Source organism: Octopus sinensis, linkage group LG2 (genome assembly GCF_006345805.1).
Source record: "Octopus sinensis linkage group LG2, ASM634580v1, whole genome shotgun sequence".
NCBI lineage: Eukaryota > Metazoa > Mollusca > Cephalopoda > Octopoda > Octopodidae > Octopus > Octopus sinensis.
In genome coordinates this window covers 41,349,115-41,375,451 of record NC_042998.1, presented here as the reverse complement: position 1 = coordinate 41,375,451, position 26,337 = coordinate 41,349,115, and the positions used below count along the sequence as shown (strand labels likewise).

Sequence of the window (26,337 nt, the reverse complement as noted above, 5' to 3'; positions counted from 1 at the left end):
ATCGCTCTGTTTGATGAACCATTTTGGGATATTGTTACATCTGCATCACTAAATCTTATGAGTTTTAGGTTGTATGAAATATATAAATTATATCTAATCCATCCTACCTAAAAAGCTTTAAGATCTTTGAATACTTAGTCCCAGTCGGTTCTTTAATGCTCTCTGTATTAACTATGATAACGCTACCTTAACTATTATTTTGTAAATAGACAAATGATGTGAGAGTTTCTAAAACTTGCCTTAAACAAAGAATATTTAGTAAACCTTTATTATGTGAATAAGTAAAGTCTATTCATAAATAAAAATGTTGCTTGATTTGTGTTGAGGAAATTAATATGCATATATTTTTGTTTTCTTTTGTCTTTTTAAACCCCTTTTACAACCATTAATCTGCTGTATGTTCTTTTCTATCCTAACATTAATGCTCTTTTACATAAAAAAACCCCAAAAACTCTAAACATAGCTTTAATTATTCTTTCAGAAACAACCAAGTGGAGTTTTTCTATTTCTTGAAAGTCTAAAATGAAATAATACTAGTAAATGTATCTTAAAATAACAATAGAATTTGTATAACAACAATGAGTAAACAATGTTACTTTTTAAATGGCAGACAAGTAAAGCAAATAAAATTTTCTGTTCTAAGCAAATAATAGCCACTTTTCCTATAGATTTCTTGTCACATTAAAGCACTAATAATAACCTCAAACAAAATCAATGATATTGAAATTTCATATTTTATTTTCCACATGAACAACATTAATTTTGAATTTTAACATAAAAATAAGATATTAATTAAGTTAGCTACACATGTTCATTATTTTGGTAAATGAAATTTATAAGTTATTAATAATTAAGTTATTCATACAGTTTGTGTATATTTGTCAAATGGTCAAATATGGGTATGTTTTCTAATATGAAAATATTAAAAAAACAAAAGTACCAAGATAAACCTCCATCATGAGTAAACATATTTTAGAGTCAATTAATAAAGACTGTATCTGTAAAATTTATAAAGATTCACTTGAAATCTCAAAATCCTCCATCAATTTAAAATTATAAAAAAAATAATGATCAACACGAAAATTTCTGCAGAGTGACATTTCTCAGATTATGAGGATGAGTAACTTATGGTTATGTCTCGAGATAGAGATTAGTTTGCTTTGTTTAGTGTTCCATGTGATTGTCAGTGTTTCCTAAAATAAACTGGGCAGAGATGAAGTGTTCTGTTTGGATTGATGCTTTTCAATGAACAGATATGTTGATAAAGCCTATTCTACAGTGTACTTTTGGTAAGGCAATAGTTGTTTTTGGTGAGACAATAATTGTTTGTCTTGTTTGGTTGCTTTCCAAGCAAGTTTTTGGGAGGCAAGAATAAATGTTGGTGGCAAGATTTTGGTTTCTTGCAAATGCTTTCCTTAATTGTTTTATATTGTAATTTAGGAACAGTAGTGTCCTTGGTTTATAGGTTTATAATAGGCCAATCATCAGTTCACTGCATTTCTGATAGTAAGAGTCACAAGAAAGTGTTTAATACAGCACGAATATATTGAGACAGTTTCTTTACAAAGCACTGGTTTCTTACCAATGTTTATATCCTTGCAGATATACTTCAGGAAAACAGACACACACACAAGATGAGATTCTAAACAATTTCTGTCTACCAAATTCCACTGACAAGGTTATGTAGGACCAAACTCAGAATCACAACTATGCTTGAACTCAGGATTTTAATATGTAGTGAATGCAACAATCAAGACAAGGACACTACACCAACTAATGCATAATATTTCATAATCATGTTCAACTTGCTTTTGCCCTTTTGAAAGATTTGGCTGATTACACAGAGGTAATATACTTCCATGATTTTAAAGTTCATGTTGAATATTGGGCTTATATTATGTCTTGTGTAGCAAACTATAGAAAGTACTAATATTCAAGTAAATGAATGTATATTTGCAATAACAATGATACATTGTGAAAGTTTCAGAAAGTCTTTGTTGTTGCTTTGTATAACTTCCATCTTAGTTTTGTTTGTTTTTGAAATATTTCATTTATGTGTGACTCAACTACATCCATTTTGGTTCATGTTACACAAGTCAAAATGGTAGAAAATATAACTTGCTATACTTCATTTCATATTTTTTGAGAGGGAACTTCTAATTGTGGTACTTTGTCACAATTACAATTCACTTCTGTTTCTATATGGATGCACTTATGCCAGATAAAATATTGGATCATACATTGGGATAGTGCATTCAGCATCATCTTTTGTGTATACATCTAATAGAAACCATATAATTAATCATGTATAAAAGGTTTTAATTATGATAATGTAGAGAAAGAATAACAATAGCTGAGTGGTTAATATTTTAGTGTTAATTTATGGATCACAATTTGTATCCTCTTAACGGTGTTATATTTTAAAACATGGTCGCAATCCTTTATAATTCTAATCTACTTAGCTGAAATTAGGTATCAAATGTTATTTCAGAGAGATATCACTTATTGCATGTATACTTAAGAATTACAAATATATTTATCAATAAATCAACTTCTCTATTAACATATGCAATGTAATGTTCACTAGTGGTTAGCATTTGAATTTTGTCAAAATTTATGAGCTTATTGATGGTTAAAATGTAAAATTAAATATTGAATGTTGAATTTGTGAATTACTCAAGTAGTCCATTAGTTGCCTATATGCCATAAGTTAGCTGGAATCATTAATTCTCAAACTATGGCATTTGAAATATAAATTCAAGAAGGACATGATTGAATTGGGATAAAATGTTACTGAACCAAAGTTGACGAGTGAATAAATCCATTTCATGTGGATGCGGATCAATAAAAAAACAAAAAGATCAAAAGTAGTATAGTTAATTATATGACATATTCTTTACTTTCCCTTCTTTAGCTCTTTTCAAATAGAAAATGAGGCTGGAGGGGAGAGAGAGGAGGCATATTTTTCCAACTTCTAAATATGTGACAAAAAATTTTGGCAAACAGTTTTGAAGTTATAAACAGCAATGTTATATAATTTTTTTCTCAGTGAGAACAAGCATGAAATAAATAATGAAATCACATCATGTGATTGATTTTTCTAGAATTTTCAGCTGAAACTTATAAATAATGCACAAGATGTATTATACGCAGTGATTTCCAGTTGAATAAAATAATTTTCCAACATCATTGTAAAATAATTTCCACAAAATGCAAGTAATTTTGATTTTATATGTTGCCTTTACTGTTCAATATGAACTTGGTAAAGAGATACCATCACCCAATAAATTTCAATATGTTGGGAACATGATTTTAAGAAAAAAAAAAAAAAAATTACACATTCCTAAAGTTGATAAAATCAACTTATACAAAAAGGGTTTCATTACTTCCTGATATAATTCCATGCAAAGAAATACAGGATATTCTAAACTGTATACAATTTAGTAAACCAATATATTGTCTGTCTTTATATACATTTCAAACACTTTATATACATTTCAAACATTTAGGAGTCAAATATATTTTTAATAAGTTTATCATGACATAATGAGGAAATTTGTTAACTAAAGATTAAATGAACAAAATGTCACTTACCCTAAACTGTTCTAAATATTCTCGACATAAATCATCATTTTCCAACACTTCCTCTTTGCTTGTATGATCTGCAAGCTGACAGTAGCTGTTCTCCACCACAGCCATCCAATTGAGAAAGCAATCTAGAGCATGATGTAACTGTTGCATAGAGTTGCGGTTAGATTGGAGAGTTTGCCACTTGTTAGTCAATCTGAGAAACAAAAGAAAAAAAATCATGGTAAGGCTACTGAAATATAAGGCAAGGGTGAGAATGTGAAGAGCAGAGAAAAAAGTGTATCAAATAATAACATGTAGTCTAAACAGATGACTAAATTAGTTTTAGTATGAAAGAAGATTCAATTTCATTCAAACAACAGATACAATGATTAAAAATCTGTTTATTTTTAAAAAGAAATACAATTTAATCTTATTTGGAAAGAGATTAAGTTTTTTTTTTTTTTCAGTTGTAGGCTATTTCCTTTTATAATTATCTTGGAAATGGATCACAGAGAAGGTATGTCTTAAGCATTTCTGCTTTTTATTAAAATTGAGTAAGAAATTAGGATAACTTAAATATCAGTTTTCTAACACTTTGTCAATTTGTATCTTCCCTTTGCATCTTTTTATCCTCCTCTTGCACAACAGAAAATGCTAAACTGGCAAAAATGACCATTCCGAAATACAACAACATGTAAAATATTATGGTCTTTTACTCTTGATCCAAATCTTAATAAATGCATAAACCATCTCAAAATATTTTCTTCTTTAAGAATAACTTTTACATCAATAAAATAAATAAATAGAAAAAGAAATTTCAAACAGCTTTTCTACTTGAATGGAACAGTGCACATAGATTACACAATCATTGTCACTAAAATTTCTTTTCAATGTATCAAAAGGACACAGGTTTCTTATGTTAAATGAGCATATTACTAAGTTCATATTATGGCACATAACAACTGTTTATCATTTCAAATTGATTTATATTCACACGAAACCTTTCTGAATATAGGAATTATTCATTTTTTCCAGCTTTATATAGGAAGAATCTGAATATTTTTCAATGTTCAGGATTATTCTCTTTGGAAATCAAGTTAGTTCTTTTATAGATTCTACTGTGAACACTTCAGTCTGGGACATTATTTCTCAAATTAGCTAGAGTAGTTCTAAGCATTCAATTATCATGACAGAAAAATTTTGGTAGCTAATTATCATCAAGTACAAGTTTTTTTTTTTTTTTTTACTTTTCGCAAAATCCCTTCAGTATAATGTTCAAATGTGATACCTTTCAATGAATCAAAACAAAAACCAAGTCTACATACAAGACATGTTATAAATTCACAGGCAATTTTATCTATTAAATTGAATAATTCTTATCTAAACTTATTTTAAAATGATTGAATTTTATGAAAGAAAATGAAATCATTTATCATGAATCAAGAATTCACTTCATTATTATAAAATCATTGACTGCTAACAAAATTCACAAAAATTTAAGCAAGAACATATATTTCAATCACTGAGATAAGTCAAATAAATAGGAATTCAATTAGTTTCAATTGATAAAATAAAATTATGAGTAATTGTCATATTTGTATACTTGATATCATACATGGTTTCTACAGTTACTAGAACTTGAAAAGTATTAAACATTCATGTTAAACCATCTTAACTCATTTTTAATGCACAAATCCAGTTACTTTTGCAACCCACTATTCCTAGAAGGGTCATTAGAGTAAAATTCTTAAGCATCTCCTTTCTCAGGGTCCAGTCAGAAACAACCATTATTAAACTTTCGAACTGCATTCTTAGTATGACCAACTAAGACTATGGATATTATCCAACCATTTTACATGTGGATCTCCTGCTAGTTGGGTTGGGCTGAAAAATTTGTCGTGTGATCCTTTCCTACAGCATTCTAGTCACATATCTTTAGTAGCAGAGTTATGACCTCTCAATGTGGAGAAACAGTGACTTGACCAGAAGAAACTCCCTGATCTCTGAGCTATGCACCCTGTCAAGTAACATTACTCCAGAGATTCTTTCCAGAAGCCCCATTTTAGCTGCTTGTCTTCACAATCGTACTCTTTCAGTCATAAACCAACATGCATAAAACCATCTCACTCTTCTTTAACACATGGACAGAAATGATAAATAGGAGCTGAATTGCAGAGTAAGAGATATGATTATAGAAATTATTACTAATAGTTGTGTATTTGCTAATGATTGTAGTATATGTTAAATTATCAACTAGGGACAAATGCCTGTATATATATTATCATCACCAATTTTACAACTGCATTTCCATGTTTGCATGGGTTCTTTCCATTTGCTGCATTCTTTTGTAAGATCCAAAATCTTGAGCTCAGCTTTTACCAGATCTATGTGTATCTTCTTTAGTCTTCCTCTGTTACAGTTTCTTCCAGTTGGATTTCCTGGCGTTTCTTTTATCCATCTGTTATCATTTATGGACATATGCCTGTACCAATGCAGCCTTCATTCTTGCTTATTACAACTAATTCCTCTAACAGTGAGTTTATCACTCAGCTTATTTGCATTACACATCCAGCAGAACAGGCTTGCTTCATTTCTCTCCAACTTCTGTATTCATTGTCCATGCCTTACTATTGCACTTCATGCATAAGCAATGTACAAGCTACCGCTTGCCTGAGAAAATCTCATTGTAGCTAAATGAAGTATTAGTTTCCTGGACTTCCCCACTCTGTTTTTATTCTGACTCCTGTCTTCATAGCACCTCACTTCTACAACTGAGTAACAGAAGCTATCAATAACTTTTATAGAACTTTCCCAGAATTGAAAGAAATTTATTTTATTACTGCTCTATCAACTAACTCTCCCAGTACATATCCCACATACAAAGTCTCTTCATTCACTGTCAGCCTAATTGTGATCCTGGTATACCTGCTGTGTATCCATGCACTCAAGTGTACATATTTCTCTCTGTGTATACTGTGTAGCTCCTATCTACTCCTTGCAATATAGCAAAAAGTATTAAAAAAATGACAGCAATGTGAACAATAAAAATAATCATATGTCAGGAATAATGTTAGCAAATTTCAAGAAGCATAGAATTATTGAAGGATACAGTGCCCTAACAGCTAAAACTCAACACAAGCACTTTGTTTTATGCTTCAACAATTCTGAGCATGAAAAAAATGTTTCTGAAAGTCATGCATACAGTGTTAGTTTTTAAAATTTTGTAAGTATGTCCATGGATGATAAAAAAGGTGTCAAAGTTTTGCAGGCTTCTATATGCTTTAGTATGTTACTTTCTAGAGAAGCAACACTTCAAGACATGGTAAGCAACTGACACGGTATTCATCTGGTTGCTCGTCTACTGGTTTTCCAGTAGACTAATATTCTGGACAATGGGGGTGGGGTGGTAGTTCCCAACTGGAGACAAAAACTTTAAGTTTAGATGTACCATATACAGCTTCAAATGGATAACTGGTGAGTGGCTGCGAAAAGTCTTACTGAGTGATACTGATGCATCTTCGGTGTTTTTGAAGTATAATAAAAATGTCGTTCAGCCAACACAGATGATTAGTGATGATAATGTCTAGGTCACATTCACCTGTAGACTTCATAAGGTTCGTTGTTGTGGAATAAGTAGGTAGATTCAAGTATAATGTTCCTTATTTCTTCTCTCTCTCTGGCTGCCATATCAATATACTTTTGAGTGAAATAACTCATTTTATGTTGTGCATGTTATTACACACACCCTACATATAGCATTCTTTTGTTCTATCTCTGTACTACCCCCACCACCACTAAATATACCTATGTTCTCTTTTTGCCCATCACTTTGCTCCATATAATTCCCCTCCCTTCATAGAGAGGGGGGGTTATACAGAACAAAGTGTTTTTTTAAGAGTATCATAGATATATATAGGTACATGCATATTAATGTTATAAATTATTGATTTGTAACATTGCCACAAAATCATAAACTTAGTGAGAGAGGTATAATCAATTACAATGGCCCTAGTACTTGACTGATACTACATTTTATCAACTGCAGAAAGATGAAAGTTAAAGTACCTTGGTGGGATTTCTTAATTATTCTTTGTTTATTTACTAATGATTATAACACATGTTAAATTATAAACTAACTGAAAATATCTGTATATGTAAAATTATCAATTATTTGCAACATTTATAGTTTGTGACTGTGTGGCCTATATATCTGCATTACCACCAGTTCCACTGATCTTAACAACACTGACAATCTAGTTTACCCAACAATCACAAGGCTAACAAAGTTTCCTTGGCAACTAAATGATGACTCCTACCTACATCACGGAAACAAGTCAATGATAGCCTTAAAGTGATGCTCAACCTTTTAAAAATAGCAGCCTAATGAAGACCAGTTAGAATAAGACTTTTCAGTTAGAGTTGATCTGGAGCTAAGCAATATCATGGTGGCAACTACACTCCTAGCTGTCTCAGAATAACACTTCAAGCACTCCTGTCTGTCTACACAGCAGAGACAGTCTTTTATTCTGGGCTGTCATAGACTACAGTAGAGAGCTCATGATAGTTAAACCAAATCCCTACATAATGGAGAGACATGGTTTGATAATCACAGTGACAGTTGATTGAACATTATAAGAAAATCACTTGAGGAGAGACTCTGCAAGTCTAAGCAAAAATAATTTATCTCGATGGAAAGAAAAAAACTGATACAAAATGGAGAGGAAATTTTATGCCCTGTTGCTTTTAATTATCACCTTGAACCTGCAAACTAAATCTCTTCCCTATATCATAGAGAGATAATGGTCTCTCAGCCTTAGCAAAGGTAATCCACAAGTATATGAAAAGTGTTCTTTCCTAATTGTATGGAGATGTCCAGGAGAATATAACAATTGATGCAGGGTAATATAGGGATTTTTAAGTCTTGGTGGACAAGCTCTCTAGTTCCAGCAGCATGATAAACCACAACGTGTCCCTATTGTAAAGAGCTTAGTGGTAGGTAGGGAATCCACCTATAAAAACCATTTGCAAGCTGCAGAAAATTCAACCCATTTAATAAGGCAATAAATCTGAATAAAAACTGATAGAAAGAAGGGGAATTTTCTAGTTTTAGCAGACAACCTGTCTGGTGCTGGTCTCACAACAAAATGCACTTAGTCTATACGGTAATATGGTTTGGCTGTAGGAAGAGTATTTAGTCATAAAAACCATGCCAAAGGATAACAAAGTAAACACAACAACAAAGCTTGATAGTTTTCTTTGTAAGCTTGTATGTATTTATGTATGTATTAATAGGTTGCAGAGAGAATTTAAAAATAGTTTACAATGTGTAATTAAATAGTATTCTCTAAGTCATAAATGCTTATGCTAATGTCATATCCATTAAATAAATAATTATCCATGAAAATATACACGTATGCTCTGTAAAGTGTTGGAATCTCTCAACACAAATGTGATTGTTAGTGATATGTCACCAACAATCTGTTTGTAAAGGAACAACACGGTGCTGCATCATACAAGGCAAATTTTCTTACCTCTACAGAGCTCTAGAATGAAATACTTGATACAGATCACTCATATAATTCATACTGTCATAGCATTTTGATTCAGAACTTTACCAGAAATTTCTAACAAAACTTTAATAGTACAATGCTTGATTTATTTAAATAAGTTTAGGCAAACTGAAACATTCTCATCAAATGAAAGCCTATATCCTTGAAACTGTCAAAAAAGTAAAAATATTTGTATTATAAAAATTCTTAGGTCTATCAACATACTGAAGAAAAAGAAAAAATAATAATTTGGATGTCAACACAAGTCAACCACAGAACTTTTCCTATACTTTTCAAGACTAGAGTGAGACCTCACTTGAAATATGGTAGCATAATTTGAGAAAATATAATATCATTTGAGTTACACTGGTAGAAATGTTCAAAGGACCACCACTAAATTGATCGAAAGCTTGAAGCAATGTGTTAAATGAAAACTATTTGCAAGGTTTTTAATGTATAAATCTATGAAGATGTATCAGTATGTACCTTCTATGTATTGCCTACAAAGGTGGCCTGAAAAGTTCATAGGCTGACTAAGAAGGAGTGATGCTAGAGCCGTGAAATCTTTGATGCATTAATTTCAATTCTTCTTATTAACTGCATTGTTTCTTTCCATCTCACTGTTCAAAGAAGATTTCAAAAGTAACTTGTAGCGACTTCTCTTGAAAATGGACAAAAGTTGGCATTGTGGTGTTATCAAGTACCTACAGAAAAAGGTTTTAGTACCCAAGGATATTCATACTGTAACATTAAGGGATGACACTCTAGCTTTATCAACAGTGCAAAAGTGGGCAGCTGGAAGGGAAAGTTTTCTGTACAATGAATTTGTCACGACAAAAGTTTCAATGGTTGCTGTGTGTGACTGTGGCTTTGAACTGGTTGATCACCCTCACTATTCTCCTGATTTGGCCTCATCTGACTATCATCATTTCCCCAATATGAACCCCTCCTCCCCACTTAGCTGGGAACCAGTATTGCAGTGAGGACATTATATCTAAGTTGATGACTTTTTTGATCAACAGGATGCAACTTTGCCAATGGAAGAAGTGTGTGGGGTGCAAGAGGGACTATGTTGAAAATAAACCCCATTTATTACATTCAATGAGAGCATCTTGATTAGCTTATGAACTTTTTCAGCTGATCCTTGTATATCAAATAGAGATAATGTGGCAAGCAACAAAGAAGCCCAGAAAATGTTACAATAATCATAATATTAGAGTGAAACTAAATTAAACAAACGTCATTGAAAAACCAAAATCACAAATAAAAGAATATTAACCTATCATCTTACAACACATTTTAATACACATATAACCATACAAGAAAATTAACCCTTTAACAAATGTCATCTTAACACACACATTCATGCAGACATTATACTTTTAAAGATGTTATTAATAATTTTAAGAAGATAAAGTTTAAAAATGAAATAACAGAAATAAAACTCCTACAAAATATTGATTTCTTTTGATAATCAAATGAACAGTATTTCAGTAGTGGAATGGGAACCCAGAAAGCCAAAGTAGTCAATAAAGAATACAGGAGTAATTAGAGCAGATAAGAAATAGTTAAAAAGCATGAATAATGGTTCATAAACTGGATTATTGATCAGCAACCAGATGCAATATGAAGAGTGTGTAGAAAGGATAGTTCATTGTTATGACATAATTTCTTTTTTTTGTTTTTGTATTTTATTTATGAAACATAGTTTTTAAAGAGTACAAGAAAATTTTGCAATTAATTCTACTTGGAAGGAAGCTATTACTTGATACAAAATGCCTTGTAGTAAGTATCCTCTTCAAAAATAAAAACTTACCCCCTTTTTCTTGGTTTCATTAAGGTTTTAAGATAAGACTAGTATTGGAGCTGCTAAGTTAGCAAGGAGTCAGACTACCAGCAGAAATGGCCAACGGTCAGTATTTTGTAAATAGCAGTGAAGTGAATTCAAGGCAAAGAATATTTAACTCATGGTTAATTCCATCTAATTGTAAAGATGTACCACAGTTCACTACTGTATGGGGAAGATTTTGATAATGTGGGAAATGATCTTAATCACATAGGTATAGTTTAACCCTTTTGATACCAACCCGCCTCTGGTTCTGTAGTACAAATGTCTTGTTTTCAAAAGTTCTGAATTAAAATCTTCCACCAAACCTTAGTCACAATTTATGTTCCTAACACGAGCTTAATGATAAACTGAATTATTTTACTAATTCTTTGTTATATTTAAAATTAATTGAAAGAAACACAGAGTATATCAACAGAAATATGGTAACAAAAGGGTTAAGGGAGAAGGTTCAACAGATTGACTTCACCAATACTGAGATGAATTTTTACTATTTTTTTAGTCGATAAAGGAAAGTCATATTTATATATTCTAAATAGCAAAATTGACTACACAACTCTTTTGTAGGAGTAGCAAGAGTACAAGCATCAGAGTGTACCTTCATTTGTTGTACAGAAAAGGATTTAGCAGAATTATGATCTTATGCAGTCAACATTGAATGCACAAAATGTAATGGAATCATTGGAAGACTAACAGAAAACCAAAAATGTAGCAACATAAGAAGGTTTATCAATAAAACTTAAGTGAGGTGACTATAACTTTTGCTATTTAGGTGGTATAATTATAGCTGCTAGTAACTAGGGCTTACATGACTGGAAGGATTTAGAAAACAGTTAACTAACATAGTTTGCAGTGAAGCATTTCTGTGTATATGAAACCATTTAAATTTTGAACATGATTACACAGCCTATGTAATTTTCAGGATAATCAATAACTAGAGGGAAGGTTTGGAAAGATAACATTTTTTTAATTTAATGATATAAAACAATGTTCAAAGTTTGATCTAGTAAAAATCTCAAAATTTGGGATTTAATTTAAATATGAACATCAGCATTTGGTGTCAATGCTGGTCTTGAACAAATTGGTACAAAAGGGCTAAATCCTACATAATCATGGTAAAGTAATTTTAGAGTTATAATTTAAAGTTAAAAAGAAGTCATATATGGGCTTAACTAAAGAAAATTATTATACACTAAAACTATATAGTTTATTTGCTGTATAATACATTCTACAATGATTCCCTCTAGTTTATTATCAAACACCAGTGCCAGTATGTTAGCATTTATGACATCAATAATACTGAAGAAACTTAGAACTGAATCCTATTCAGCCAATTATAAAATTAATCTTATTTAATAACAAAATTCTATTATCGCAAAAATGCATTCTCATATTTATCAACTTATTTGTGGTGTAAGGCTTTCTGTATCTATTGAAAGCTAATATGTATATGAGCCATGAATAAGAAATATTGCATGGTAGTAAAGGTGCAAAATCTGAAGTGATTTTTGAGGATCTGTGGGATATGTTACAATTATGCAAAAAAAAAAAAAAGAAAGAATACAGCTGATTTGAAAAAAAGATTAATAGATGTATGCACGGGCAGTGATTCCTTTACTTTTGCTTATATGATACTCAAAGAAGAGTAACAAGGATAATCTAGAAACAAGATCAAATTTAAGAAAATTAGGCCACACAAATACAAAAGTTGAAGGATTGAGATGAATTGAGATTCCTGTAATATAATCATTGACATCATGGAATAAAAATAAAAAGGCCATCAATTTTAGAGGAAGGAGTTTAGTAGCTGATGCCATCAACACTAGTATTTGACTAGTTTTTATTTTGTCAACCTTGAAAAAATGAAAGGCGAAGATGGTCTTAGCAGGATTTGATCTCAGAATGCAAAGAGCCACAATGCATTTTGTCCAACACTCGAACAATTCTACCAGCCCACAGCCCTACTACTATCACCACCACCACACAACTACTAATGATAATAATCTTTTTAATATGGTCACAAGGTCTGAAATTTGGAGCGAGGGGTCTTGTTGATGCACCAATCCCAGTGATCAACCAGTAGTTATTTCATCAACCCTAAAATCATGAAAGCAAAGCAAACTTCAGTGGAATTTGTACTAATGTAAAACCAGAAGAAATGCCATTAGACATTTTGCCTAGCTTGTAAATAATTTTACCATCTCATGCACTACTACTACTACTACTACTACTACTACTACTACTACTACTAATAATAATAATAATAATGATAGTGCTGATTATTATTGGGTTCTTGGGGACAGCATCAGAAGGCATCAAGAGGAATATAAAGGAAATCAGAATAGAGTGCCTAGTAGAACTGTTACAAAAGGTTTGCTGCCTTGGCATGGCCAGAATAATCAGGAAAGTATTAGATAGTTGAAAAGAACAGGCTGCATGGTACTGTAGGCTGCAGACAGCAAGCCCACTATGCATGCAAAACTTCAGGAGTTCCAACAAAACCCGAGTTAAAAAAAGAACAACAATAATAATAATAATAATACTTTCTACTATAGATACAAGGCCTGAAATTTTTTGGAGAGAAGGCTAGTTGATTACATCAACTACAGTGCTTAACTACTATTTATTTTATTGATCCGAAAAGACGAAAGGCAAAGTCAACCATGGCAGAATTTGAACTTCGCATGTAAAACCAGAAGAAAGGCCACTCAGCATTTTGTCTAGTGTGCTAACAATTTTTCAGTCACCACCTTAATAATAATAATAATAATGATAATAATAATAATAAAATGATGATAACATTAATGATGATGATGATGAGGAAGCGGGGGAGGAGGACATAGTGACAATGATGTTTGAGGTGGTAATGCATATATTCACATGTTGAAAACATATAAACCAGATAAATGAAAATTCCATTCATGACATGGAAAAACAGTTCCCTGGTCAGTGACTGAAAACTAGTAATTCAATCAACAGGAAACCAGCCAACAATAAAGCCATATAAACACTCAGCTAACTGGTTTGAAGCTAAAACTGAATTTTTTTTTTTTTTTTAGTTCCATTTTGGAATCTCAAGTCTTGAAAGGCAGGATGCACTAATGTAAAAGATCAATAATATTAAAACACTATAGCACATGGATTCAACCTTGCATTTTTACATTTCATTTAATAGCTTGTCACTACACAAATTCATTAAATGTCCTCATAAAATTTTCCCACCTGATGCAATGCTAAAAATTTTAAAAGAAAAACACACTTGCACATATAATGTCATCATTCTTGTCACATTGGAGTATATAAGAATATTTTAATGACAATCATACATTCTAAAATTGTAACCAATTATTCAAGTCTTTATATAACAGTAAAGTAATAGAATCAGGGAGTGACAACAGCCAAGAGTCAGCATACTCTGATAAATATTTTATACGTCTTAAATTGATAATAAACAAGCAAGTATAATCGGAAATAAACAAGAAATTCTTTAAAGAGTAAAATTCTCAATAAAGACATATACTTCAGAGGTTAAAATAACAAATTCAACAAATATGAAATTCATCAAACAAAAAACTTGATTTTTGGGTCCCCACCCTCACCGTTTACAAGATTATATTATGAAATATTAGGTTATTAAGAATGAAATGTCTAATTTTCTTATGCACCAAGTTTGTCATTAACTCTAATGTTTTATCCTGACAATTCTTTGTAACATCATCACTTTTCGAAATGTAATTCATGGTGTCTGATTATATTGTGAGTTTTCTCTAGTAAATCAATTTTTGTGAACCCATGGGTAGATAAAAAATTGGAGTTGTTTGTGAATATGAGTTCCATCATAGAACCAATGCATCTCAGGCAGCCCGAAACATCAATGGGGTGTTTGGTGAAGATGTGGCAAATGAGTGCACTGTATGTCGATGGTTTGAGAAGTTCTGGTCTGGTGATTTTACCCTTGAAAATCAGCCCCAAGGTAGACCTGAGACCAAAGTGAATAATGATGAGCTGGAAACTGTAGTGGAAGTGGATACATCTCAAACTACATGTGAGTTAGCAGCAAGGTTTGATGTTTCGATTCCAACTGTATTGGACTTTGTGAAACAAATTGGCAAGGTAAAGCAGCTGAACAAGTGGGTACCACATAAACTGAATGAGCATCAAATGACATGTCATCTTGAAACTTGCTGTTCTTTACTGTCATGGCATAAAAGCGAACCATTTTTGTATCATATTGTTATGTATGATGAAAGATGACTTCCTTTCAACAATAGCAAGCATTCTGCACAGTGGCTGGATAGAGATGAAGCACCAAAACACAATCCAAAAACAGAATATTCACCAATAAAGCTATAGTGGATAACACCAGCGCTGTTTGGTGGTCCAGTGCTAGTGTCATCCACTATAGCTTTATGAGACCCGGTATATCAATTACAGCAGATGTATACATCAACTAACTGGATGAAATGATGAGTGAAATTGCAACTAAACAACTGAGATTGGTCAATAGAGACAGGCCAATTCTTTTGCAAGACAATGTTCGACCACATGTTACACAAAGAACACTACTCAAGTTACAGGAACTGAACAAGTACTCTGTCATTCACCATATTCATCAGACCTTGCACTAACTGACTATCATATTTTCCAGGCATTAGACAACTTTTTGCAAAGAAAGAATTTCAAATCTGAAGAAGATGCAAAAACAGTCTTTCATGATTTCATCACCTCATGCTCTCCAGAATTCTTTGCTGCTGGCATAAATAAGCTACCGATAAAATGGCAAAATTGTATTGATAATTTAGGTGCATACTTTGATTAACTGCATTGCCTTTTGTTGAGATAAAGTAAAATAAACTTTGAGTTCAAAATCAGACATTTCATTCTTAATGACCTGATATATAATGGCTAAGTTAAATGAATGCAAGATTTAATAGGTTTAATTGAAAAAGACTGTTAGAATGTTTTCAAAGAATGTTTGACTAATCAAATGTGCTTTAAAACAGATCTAAAAATTATTTTGAGCAATTTTCAATGCAAGGCTAAAAGTTAAGAAGAGACAAGATGAATCCAAGCCAGAAGTTAACATTCTCTTACTTTAACTACTTATTGATTATGAGGCTTTGTATATTCAGACAGTATTTAACAACTTTCATGATAGTTAACAGGTTTATTTTATTTTATATGCATAAAATATCTCAGGTTGACTTTGCCTTGAATTTCATGATAGTATTTATATAGAAATTGAAGATATGATTGATATGGCGAATATATGATGAATATATGAATTGATGATTTTATTTTTTTTAAGCTACATCTAGAAATTACATATTCATAAGTCTTTCCAGTTCAGAAAACAAGTGCTGTTCAACATTAGCAAAATCAATTCAAAATAAATCTGAATTTCTTTTCTTATAAATATATTTATGATCAACTAACATTTATATGATAATTATTAATATGACAATGATTATATATAGCAGATGATAGTACTTTCTACAGCTGTTGACATAACAGAAGGTGTAAAATATTTAACTTCATACTTGAGTAAAAAAAATATCCTAACTTTGAAATATCTTTTGCTTTAATTTAATATCTGAAATTATACAACTGGCCATTTCTTTTGATCAGTAGAATTTTTCATGTCCTAGCAGTATCTAACTCTATAGTTATGCTTTTCACATTTGTTAAGTTTGCTCTGCCATTTCCATCAGGATTTCTAAGCTGGCTTTGGTAAAAGATCTTGTTAATTTCCAATAAAAGAAATAATTTTTATATTTCCAAGCACATAAATTCTATGTTTGATCTCAGCAATTTATTATATATTTCACCAAAGAGAAACATAATTATATCAAACTGGCCATTTACACCAATGGTTCATACTAAAATGCTACTATTTCTAGAAATCTATATCCATTAACATTAATGATAAGTTGATTGAAGTGTTTTTAATTAAACTATAGTAGCATAGTGATTCACAAGGCTCAGTTGGAGAACTATGATGTGTGAAGAAAAATATGCTATAAACACTTTCTCGGTATCTTTTAAAAATTTCTCTGTATTTCAATAAAATTTGATGTAAAGATTAAAATAAATAGTTTTTGAAATTATGCTAAAAGAGGAAGACAGGACTCTCATTTATATAAGGAAAATTGAATTAATTTAGTTTGTGAGATGGTAAAATGAAGTCTTGAGGACTAATATGATTTTTATTATTAGTTACAATAAATTCAATGACTGATGTAAAAGCAAGAACTGATGTTAAGAATTAATACTTGCATTTTTCTATAAATATATTTACTTTTAAAGGGAAAGATGCATTTGTGTAGTTATTGGAAATAACTTCCTTTTTGAAGCAAAGTCAAATTAAAGGAAAATTATCATTTATGAATGAAATTAAGTTTTCAATTATAAGGGATAGATATAAATAACAATAACATATGTTATAAAGTAATGTGCAAAGTAGGCAAACTTATGAAAGTAAAGAAAAATGACAAAGTTTTGACTCTGATTTGAGAAACTACTTTCAAATGTTTTCACTTGCAAACAGTCAAGATAGGAAATTTCTTCAATGCACAATCAAATTTCTAAAGCAAAAATTCTCTTTAATAGGTTCATGATCATATTTTTAATGAAATACATGGTTCATATGGTTTAATTAACTTTTCTAAATAATGAAGAACTTGGTAGGACTTAGTAAAATAAATATTAATGCATATTTAGAATATAACAGCAAGTTTATAACATAAAATTATGATGGAACACATTAAAATGAATAGCTTTGTATCATAGAAGAGAGAGAGAGAGAGTCAAGAGTAACTCTACTCCTGAACACTTTCCCCCATTCAAGCAATATTGCGTCATCTTTCAAACTTACACAAGCTATGGGAAAAATAACATTTAAAAAATATTCTGTAGTTATTGAGGATCAGAAAACTTAAGTTTTGTTCTACTGATTAAAAGAAACTTATATACAGTCTTGAAGAGCAACTAAACAATTACAATAAAAAATATACTTTATATTGAAGTACTGGTTCAATAATCTGATATCATATACCACTACTCACAAGTCATATAATTTAGACTGTATAAACTCAAAGCCTACACTTTATTCACATTTACCAACAATTCAAATACTGGATTGGTTTTCAGCTTGTGGATTTCATATATTTTCTTCTATTATAATACCACTACCTTTTTAATTTTACAATTCAAGATCACATGCAATAATTAACTACAATAACTGTAATCAGTTATTTTTATCATCTAGTCTGTGTAAGTTTACATACATGCGTATATATATATATATATATATATATATATATTTAGGTGCAGGAGTGGCTTCATAGGTGCAAGGGTGGCTGTGTAGTAAGAAGCTTGCATATAACCTAATGCAAAATTTACATTGGTATGAATTACATTTTGTATATAATCTTCAATTAATAAATGACATCGCTGAAAACGTTCTCCATTATTCAATTATAAGGTTAACAACAATAATAACAAAATTAAGTTTGTACTTACTTTGTTGTTAAGTTTGACCAACGCTTTAGTAACTTATCTAGTAGATCCTGTAAATGTCTTGTATCTTCTGTACTATATTCTTCTAGTAACTTGTTAACTAATTGTCTAAGATTTTCTAATGATGGCTTCTTTTGATTGACTTCATCTTGTAAAATCTGGAAAAAGAAAGGTACAAAATTAATTATTAGTATTGGTTATAAAAAGTTATTGCAATAAAAATGACAAAAAATAAGAACAATGAGAAAAATTAAACTGAAGCTTGGCACAAAACCTACTGTTTAACATTCTGTTTTAGAACAAAACCAATATTACACTAAACAATAGTGTGGCATGAAGTGCAATAATTGGTACTAATACAATTCTTAAGAGTGAAATTTACCTAGGAATGGTGGGGGATGGTAGGAAAGATAGACAGATATAGAGAGTGAGAGAGAGCAAGAGAATTACATTTGATAGTTATTGTATACAAGCTTAAAAACCGCACTCCATGTGCACTTTTAAGCTAGTTTCTGCTAGGGTCTAATTGGGCATGCAGCCCAAAACTAAACAAAGCTAAACAACATGACTACAATACGTCTATAATGGCTATCTGCTCTGGTGGTGTTTGGTCAGAGGTTAAGGACAGATGAGAATTAATTCTGTGATGCAAATCATTCTATTGTTCCAGTCCCAAGTTGAATTCCAACTGTTGGCCAATTTGTCTTAAAGTTTTTATCTTGACATAAAACCAACAAGGTGAATGTCATTTGTCTCCCCTTTGATCTCTGACATCATCTGACAATCGCTAACCAAGATGGTGTGAATCAGCTAAGCTTTACCTGTTGGAAATAGCAACCCAAATACTTTTAAATCAGATCCCAATGCTGAATGTTCAAAACCAAATGAAGGGCAGATTTTCTATCTTGGGATCATCCTAATTCCAAAAAGGTATAATATGTCTATGTAGAGCAAATGTAGACTGAGATACAGGGATACCAGATGGACAGACAGAATTTTGCTTTTATCATTATAAATAACAATTTTTTTAATTGAAAGGAAGCCAAATAATATCATATGTAAAATTTTTTTGGACTACTGATATGACAATGAAGTCTTTTTTTAAAAAAATATTTATATGTATATTGATTAATTTGGTCCTTTTTTAAAGGATGGCATACATGTAAATATTGGCAAATGTTTTACCACTAATGATGTGATAAATAAGCCCAAAAGTTTCAATCTGGTTTACAACAATCCAAATGAAACATTTTCATAGGAAGAAGAAGAAAAGAAAAACCTTGAGAAGAGGGAAAACTGCACACACAAGCCATCTTAAAAGTGATTACAAAACTGACAAAAATTATTTTCTAAAAGTACACTTTGTTTCTTAGAAAACATAATACTGTGTTTTTGGCCTTATGACTAGCATGTATTTGACATGATGAAGGACCGCTTTAACAATAAAATCATTCATGTAAATAGTGTGGTACAAGGGTACAAGACGGCTGCATCAAATTAGTTCATTAAATTATTACTAAAGTCAGTTAAATCCATTTTACAAGTCTGATGTTGGCAGTACATACTGGATGCATTGGGGAAACATTTGCATGAAAATCTATTTAGAAAACGAAGTTATTGAGATTTGGTCATCACAATTTGTATATTAGCTGCAATAGGAAAGTTACCTGATATTGGCTGATAATATGAAAAAGTGGCAAGATCAAAATTGACTTTTCGATGTCAGGAAATATAGCAGGATTTAAAATCCTCTAAGTTAATTTGAAAAGATTTGTTTGATAGGTTGGCAAGAATCAGTGACAGATCACAAAGACTTTTTGAAAGTGAATTATAAATCAAATTATGAAATAATTTCTCATAAGTGTTTGGTGTATGTTGGAACAGTACTATTAAAGCAATATATTTACCAATAACCTCAATTGATTAATTGTTAAGTCTAAGTTATAGAAAAAAGATTATCAGCTGAACCATGGTCAATTACATAAAAGTTACTACCTCAATATGTACAAAACTTCAATGAAGTTGAAAGAAGAGAAAAAGAAAGTAGGTTTTATTGAGGAACACAAGCAATTATGAATGAATGATAATTTTGATTTAAATTTAGTTTTATCTAAAACTAATAAACATTCATTAAAAATAAAATGATGCAATACTGTAAAAGTTATATCTGTTGAACTATTCAATATTGCCACAATTTCTAGGTTAAAATAAATATAAATATTTTTTAAATATTCACAATGTAAATATTTAGCTGCATACCTAGAATTAATTAAATAAAATTTCACCATAATGATTGTTTCAAATAACATGATAAATGAAAAAGTAAAAATACAGCTATGCAGGAGCTTAACTGACATCTGCACACATGTATCCATATATGTAAGCGGAGTGTGTGTATAAACATACAAATATACAAACACACACACACACACATATATATATATATAGTACCAATTGCATGTAAAAAGCATCCATTACACCCTTGGAGTGGTTGTCATTGAGAAAGGCATCCAACTATAGAAACCATGCCAGATCTGAATGAAACTTTTTGCAGCTCTCTGCCTTACCAGTTTCAGTCAAACTGTCTTTCCTATGCCAGCATGGAAAGCAGACATTAATGATATATATAGGGAGAGTTTATGAAAAAAACAAAAGACGAAGACAGGTGGTGTACAAAACAAAACAGATGTATTAGAATAACGTTCAGGAATAGAAAAAGTCTTTTACATTTCGAGCCTACGCTCTTCTACAGAAAGGGACACAGAAAAAAACAATGAGAAAAACAAGGAGAGAAAAAATATATAAAATCATCATTATATATATATATATTTTCACACACATATATATATGCCAGTGTTTTTGAAGGTTGGGTGTGGCAATATTTTGGTGGGGCATAGTACTACAGAACTAGATGTAAATAGTTAAAAAGTGAACAAAACTTGCAATAACATTTTGATTAAAACTTGTCTGGAACACATGCACACACAAATGTATATCAAGTTGTACAGAAAGTTCTGTCCAATTATGAGTTTGAGCTTGTTGAAACCAGTATTTTTTCTTTTGAAAAATGAAAGCTATAAACATTCGCGGCATTAATTGACGCACAATCATTTCACAAGGAGTTCTTATAAAGCAACAACCATATTTTAGTATACTAATTTTCTGTATGAAGAATCTTTTATAAAACTACATCGAATGCAACAAATTTGTCACATTATACTTCACAAGTTTCTTGAGATTTTAATGCAGCAAATCAGCCAGAAATATTCAAGATGGAGTGAATGAAAATATGGAGAAGCTAGATTGAAAAATTCAGATGTGGCAATTTCAATTTCATTGAATGAACCTAGATCGAAATAACCTGAATTGGATGATGTAATGCTAGAGACAACACTTGCAAAGAATCTTGCTGTGACAGTGAAAGAGAGCTTTCCAGTGGATTTAATATTAGCATTATGAACATTCATAATCACTTGAAAAAGATAGGTAAACTTTCAAAATGAGGCAAATGGACTCATGCTATTTCAGCAGCAAATTATCACCAAAGGCCTGACTGCTGAGAATCACTCCATTCATGTAAACTCCAAAGACCATCTTTAAACTAGTACATGACTGGGTATGAGAACTGGATTTTTTACAGCAATGTTAAACACTGCAGACAGTAATTGAACCTAAATCCTAAATGTGTAACACATTTGCAAGGGGGACTTCATCCAAAGTAAATTTTACTATGTGTTTAGAGTAGCGTTTCTACACTGGGGTTCCCCGGAAACATAGGATTCCGCAAGAAAGAGTGAGATAATGCTAATTTCATGATATATTTATATATTTACCTTATGTACTATGATGAAAAAAATATGAGAAAAATATGGTACATAATTTTTTTGTGCAGGGGTTCCTGGAGACATGCAATTTATTTTAAGGGTTACGCAAGGTTAAAAAGGTTTAGAGGGATAGAGAAAAAAAATTCATTATGAGCCTTAGGGTGAAATAAAATAATCACTTGTGACATCTTCTGTCAGTAACTTCATGGCTTGAAGAATCACTTTGGATGGAAACTTCCTGTCTTAATAAATCACAGAAAAGTGGTTTTCTTCCATCAAGATAACGCAAAAACTACACAAGTTACTAAAAATGTTCTGGGTGGTGAAAAAATGCTCCACTCTCCATATTCTCCAAACCATGTTCCATCAGACTTCCACTTATTTAGATTGTTGCCAAATCATTTAGATAGACAGCAGGGAAGTTACAGAAAATGACTTAAATATATTTTTTAATTCAAAACTCAAGAAATTTTGCAAATCAAATATTCAGAAACTTACAAAAAGATTAAGAGACGAGAGAGAAAACGAGGAAAATTATATATGTAGATTAAATCTACAGTATTAAAAACCATGTTTGTACTGTTAAAGACTAAAAACCACAGAGAACTTAAAACACAACCTGATATATATAGATGTATATATAGATTTCACTTAGGCATTGCGAGACTAATAACCTGGTGGTGATGTCAATATATGTATGTTCAGAACAAAGTGTTAGATGAGTATAGGAGTAGTAATAAGAAAAAGAGAGAAACAATGGGTGCGTTATGAATGTCATTGACTTACAGCTGTTTCTGCTATTAGATGCAGTGGACTCAAAGTTGAGTGCCTGAATAACATCCTATAGCTTCATTGGAGCCTTGGACATGAAGTGCAATTTATTTGGGGGAAAAAAAATAATGAGTGCAATATACAGGGAAGGCATTACCATTGAGAGTGTCATTTCTGATGTATATAAAAAAGTGTATGTCCAAAAGGCAATTAGATTTACAAGAAGAAAATACAGTTATGGTATATTCCATTAGGAACATGGCAGAGTACAGTATAAAGCTCATCCAGCCTCAGAATTACCCAATACGATCCAGTAGCATTATTATATACTTCCAGGTTTATGTTGGGTATTCATCATGAGTGAATATAAAATTGAAGAAATTGGAATCAACAAAAAGTATGGTTGGGCAGTTATTTTTCAATCACTCTAATTGTTTCCACCCAATGTGGTTTTCCAAAAATACAGGTATTTGATTATTCAACTGTTAGATATTTACTTATATAACTATGTATATATAAGTGAATAAGTGGATATGTTGATCTCTGTATGTATATGTGTAAACATATGTATTTGTAGTATATATGGATGCCTAAATATATGTATATATATATATTACCGTCTAACCCGTGCAAGCGTGGAAAACGGACGTTAAATGATGATGTGCGTGTGTACGTGAATGTGTATGTATGTAGCATATGTGAGCATATCTGTGTGTGTATATAGGCATATATACATGGGGTTGTTTGTGTGTGGGAGGGTATGTGTGAGTGTATATATGTATGTATCTGAATGCATGTGTATATGAGTATATGTGAGCATATCTGTGTGTATAAAGACATATATACATAGGTTTGCTTGTATGTAGGAGGGCATGTGTGAGTCTCTGTGTGTGTATGTATCAGACCACTGAATACTGAAGATCAGCTAATAAAAATTGCACGTGCAGCCAACCATGAAGAACAGGTCAGCAATTAGCCGATACCAAAACAGATATCCACTACCATACACTGGTAGCAAACAACATGAATCTACCAACTGCTGCAAAATTCAAACCAAGATGGGTGAATGAGATGATCTTGAAGTCAAAGATTTTAAACAAATGGAGACAACACTTGAATATCACCTGAGGAAACACAACTGGATCCCCTTACGCAAACAAACAATTGCATAATTAAATACGCGTATTTTAGGAGAACCACACTGGGTGGAAACAAATTGTAGTGATTAAAAAATAACTGTTCCAATCATATTCCTTCTTGTTGACTCCAATTTCTTCAATTATATATGTGTGTGTGTGTGTGTGTAAGTATACATATATATATATATTTATGCACATGCACACACCCAAAAAGCACATGCAGACACACACACACACGAATGTATATACATCAGTAATGACTTTCTCACTGGTAATGCCTTCCTAGTATATTGCCCAAATGTAATTCTTTTTGTTCCCAAATAAACTGCACTTCATACCCAAGGCTCTGATGAAGCTATACGATGTTATTCAAGCACTCAACTTTGAGTCCACTGCATATTATAGCAGAAACAGCTGTAAGCTAATGAAGTTTATAACATAACCATCGTCTTTCCTGTGTCATCTCTTTTCCTTACACACATATATAAAGTGTTCCACAGAATAGCTTGATGTGTGATATGGTGGTCTCTGAGTAAGCTAGGGGTAGACAAATAGTTTGTGACAACTGTACAGGCCATAAACATGGGTGCTGTTAAAAAAGCAAGTGTTAGTCATGAGTACAGTGACAATTTTAGTGCAAAAATAGGTGTTCACTAAGGCTTGGTTCTCAGCACCCTCCTATTCATCATCGTCCTCTAGGTCATAACAGTAATTTAAGACATGAAGGCGATGGGAACTACTAAATGCTGATGATCTTGTATTCATAGCAGAATCTGTAACAGAGCTAGAAAAGAAATTCCAGATGTGGAAACAAAACCTGGAATCAAAGGGTTTTAAAATTGACTTAGCAAAAACCAAAGTCCTAATATGCAATAAGTCAGACAGGACCCTACCTCCTTCAGGTAAATGACCCTGCTCAATATGTAGGAAAGGTGTAGGCAGACAACCCATTCAGTGTATCCAGTACAAGCTATGGACGCACAAGGCATGTGGTGGAATAGTAGAAAGGTTAACAGAGAAAGTAGTGTTTGTATATGGAAGATGTACAAGAGTCATAAAGACTACAGTTGCACAGGAAACTGATTCCCTCAAATGTCTGGAGGCTCTCTGGAACTAGTAGATAATTTCTGCTACTTAGGCGACCTAATTAGCATTGGAGGATGATGCAACAACAATGTAAATTGCTAGAATAAGAATAGGACGGTAATGGTTCAGAGAGTTTTTAATCTTTGTTGATAAAAAAGAATCTTTCTTTCTGAGTGAAAAGAAAAATGTATAATGCATGTGTACGAACTGCGATGTTACAGTGCAGACATAGGCTCTGAATGCAGAGGACATGTGAAGACTAGAGAGAGCAAAGCTGATATACTCCACTGGATGTGCAATGTTAGTGTACATGTGTGACAGAGCACTGGCGTATAGAAAAAAAAGTTAGGTAAGAGAGAAGACTGTGCTGGTTTGGTCATGCAATGTGGATGAGGACAGTTGCATAAAGATGTGTCAATGACTCAAAGTGGAGGGAAGTTGTGGAACTGGGAGACCACAGAAGACGTGGGATAAAATATTGAAGGCCAATCTCAAAATGCTGGGCCTTGTGAAGGAGATGACAAAGGACCAAGACGTGTGGCACATTGCTGTACTCAAGAAGACCTGCCCAGCACAACAAAACTGATATCCTAGACTCAAAGTGCCACCTAAAAATCAATGGTGATGTGGACCCCTGAAACCAGGCTGTTGCAGTAACTGGTCCTGAAGCGCTGGGATCTTTGGCACTATGCAGTGTCAACCCATTCTGGCATTGGTGTAGCTTTCGATGCCAAAATTCCAGCTGTATATTAATGCATACCTCTCCTGCCTTCGCTCCAGGGAATAGGGTCTTAGTTGTTTCAGCCTTTCCCAGTAACTGAGCTGTTGCAATGAGACAATCTTCTTTGTGAAGCTCTGCTGTTAATTTTACACTGTTGGGTGACCATAGCTGGGAGCAGTAATCCAGGCAGCTGAGGACAAATGTTCCCCAGAGGACCATCATGGCTTCCTTTTCTCTGGTTCTGAACGTTCTCAGGATCCATCTAGCCAGTCATCAGCACTTAATTTGCCATTCTAGAAATGTGCACTTGGAA

General features: G+C 32.0%; 1 protein-coding gene across 8 annotated transcripts in view; it reads right to left on the bottom strand.

Moving 5' to 3' along the window:
• LOC115232614 (dystrophin) overlaps positions 1-26,337 on the bottom strand; it is a 744,226-nt gene that overhangs the window by 187,332 nt on the left and 530,557 nt on the right. For all 8 annotated transcript variants that reach the window (XM_029802603.2, XM_036512501.1, XM_029802605.2 and 5 more), the window contains 2 exons: positions 18,487-18,641; positions 3,595-3,784 (listed from right to left, as the gene is read on the bottom strand). In XM_029802603.2, coding sequence (XP_029658463.1) covers positions 3,595-3,784; positions 18,487-18,641 — 345 coding nt within the window. The remainder of the gene's footprint in view (positions 1-3,594; positions 3,785-18,486; positions 18,642-26,337) is intronic.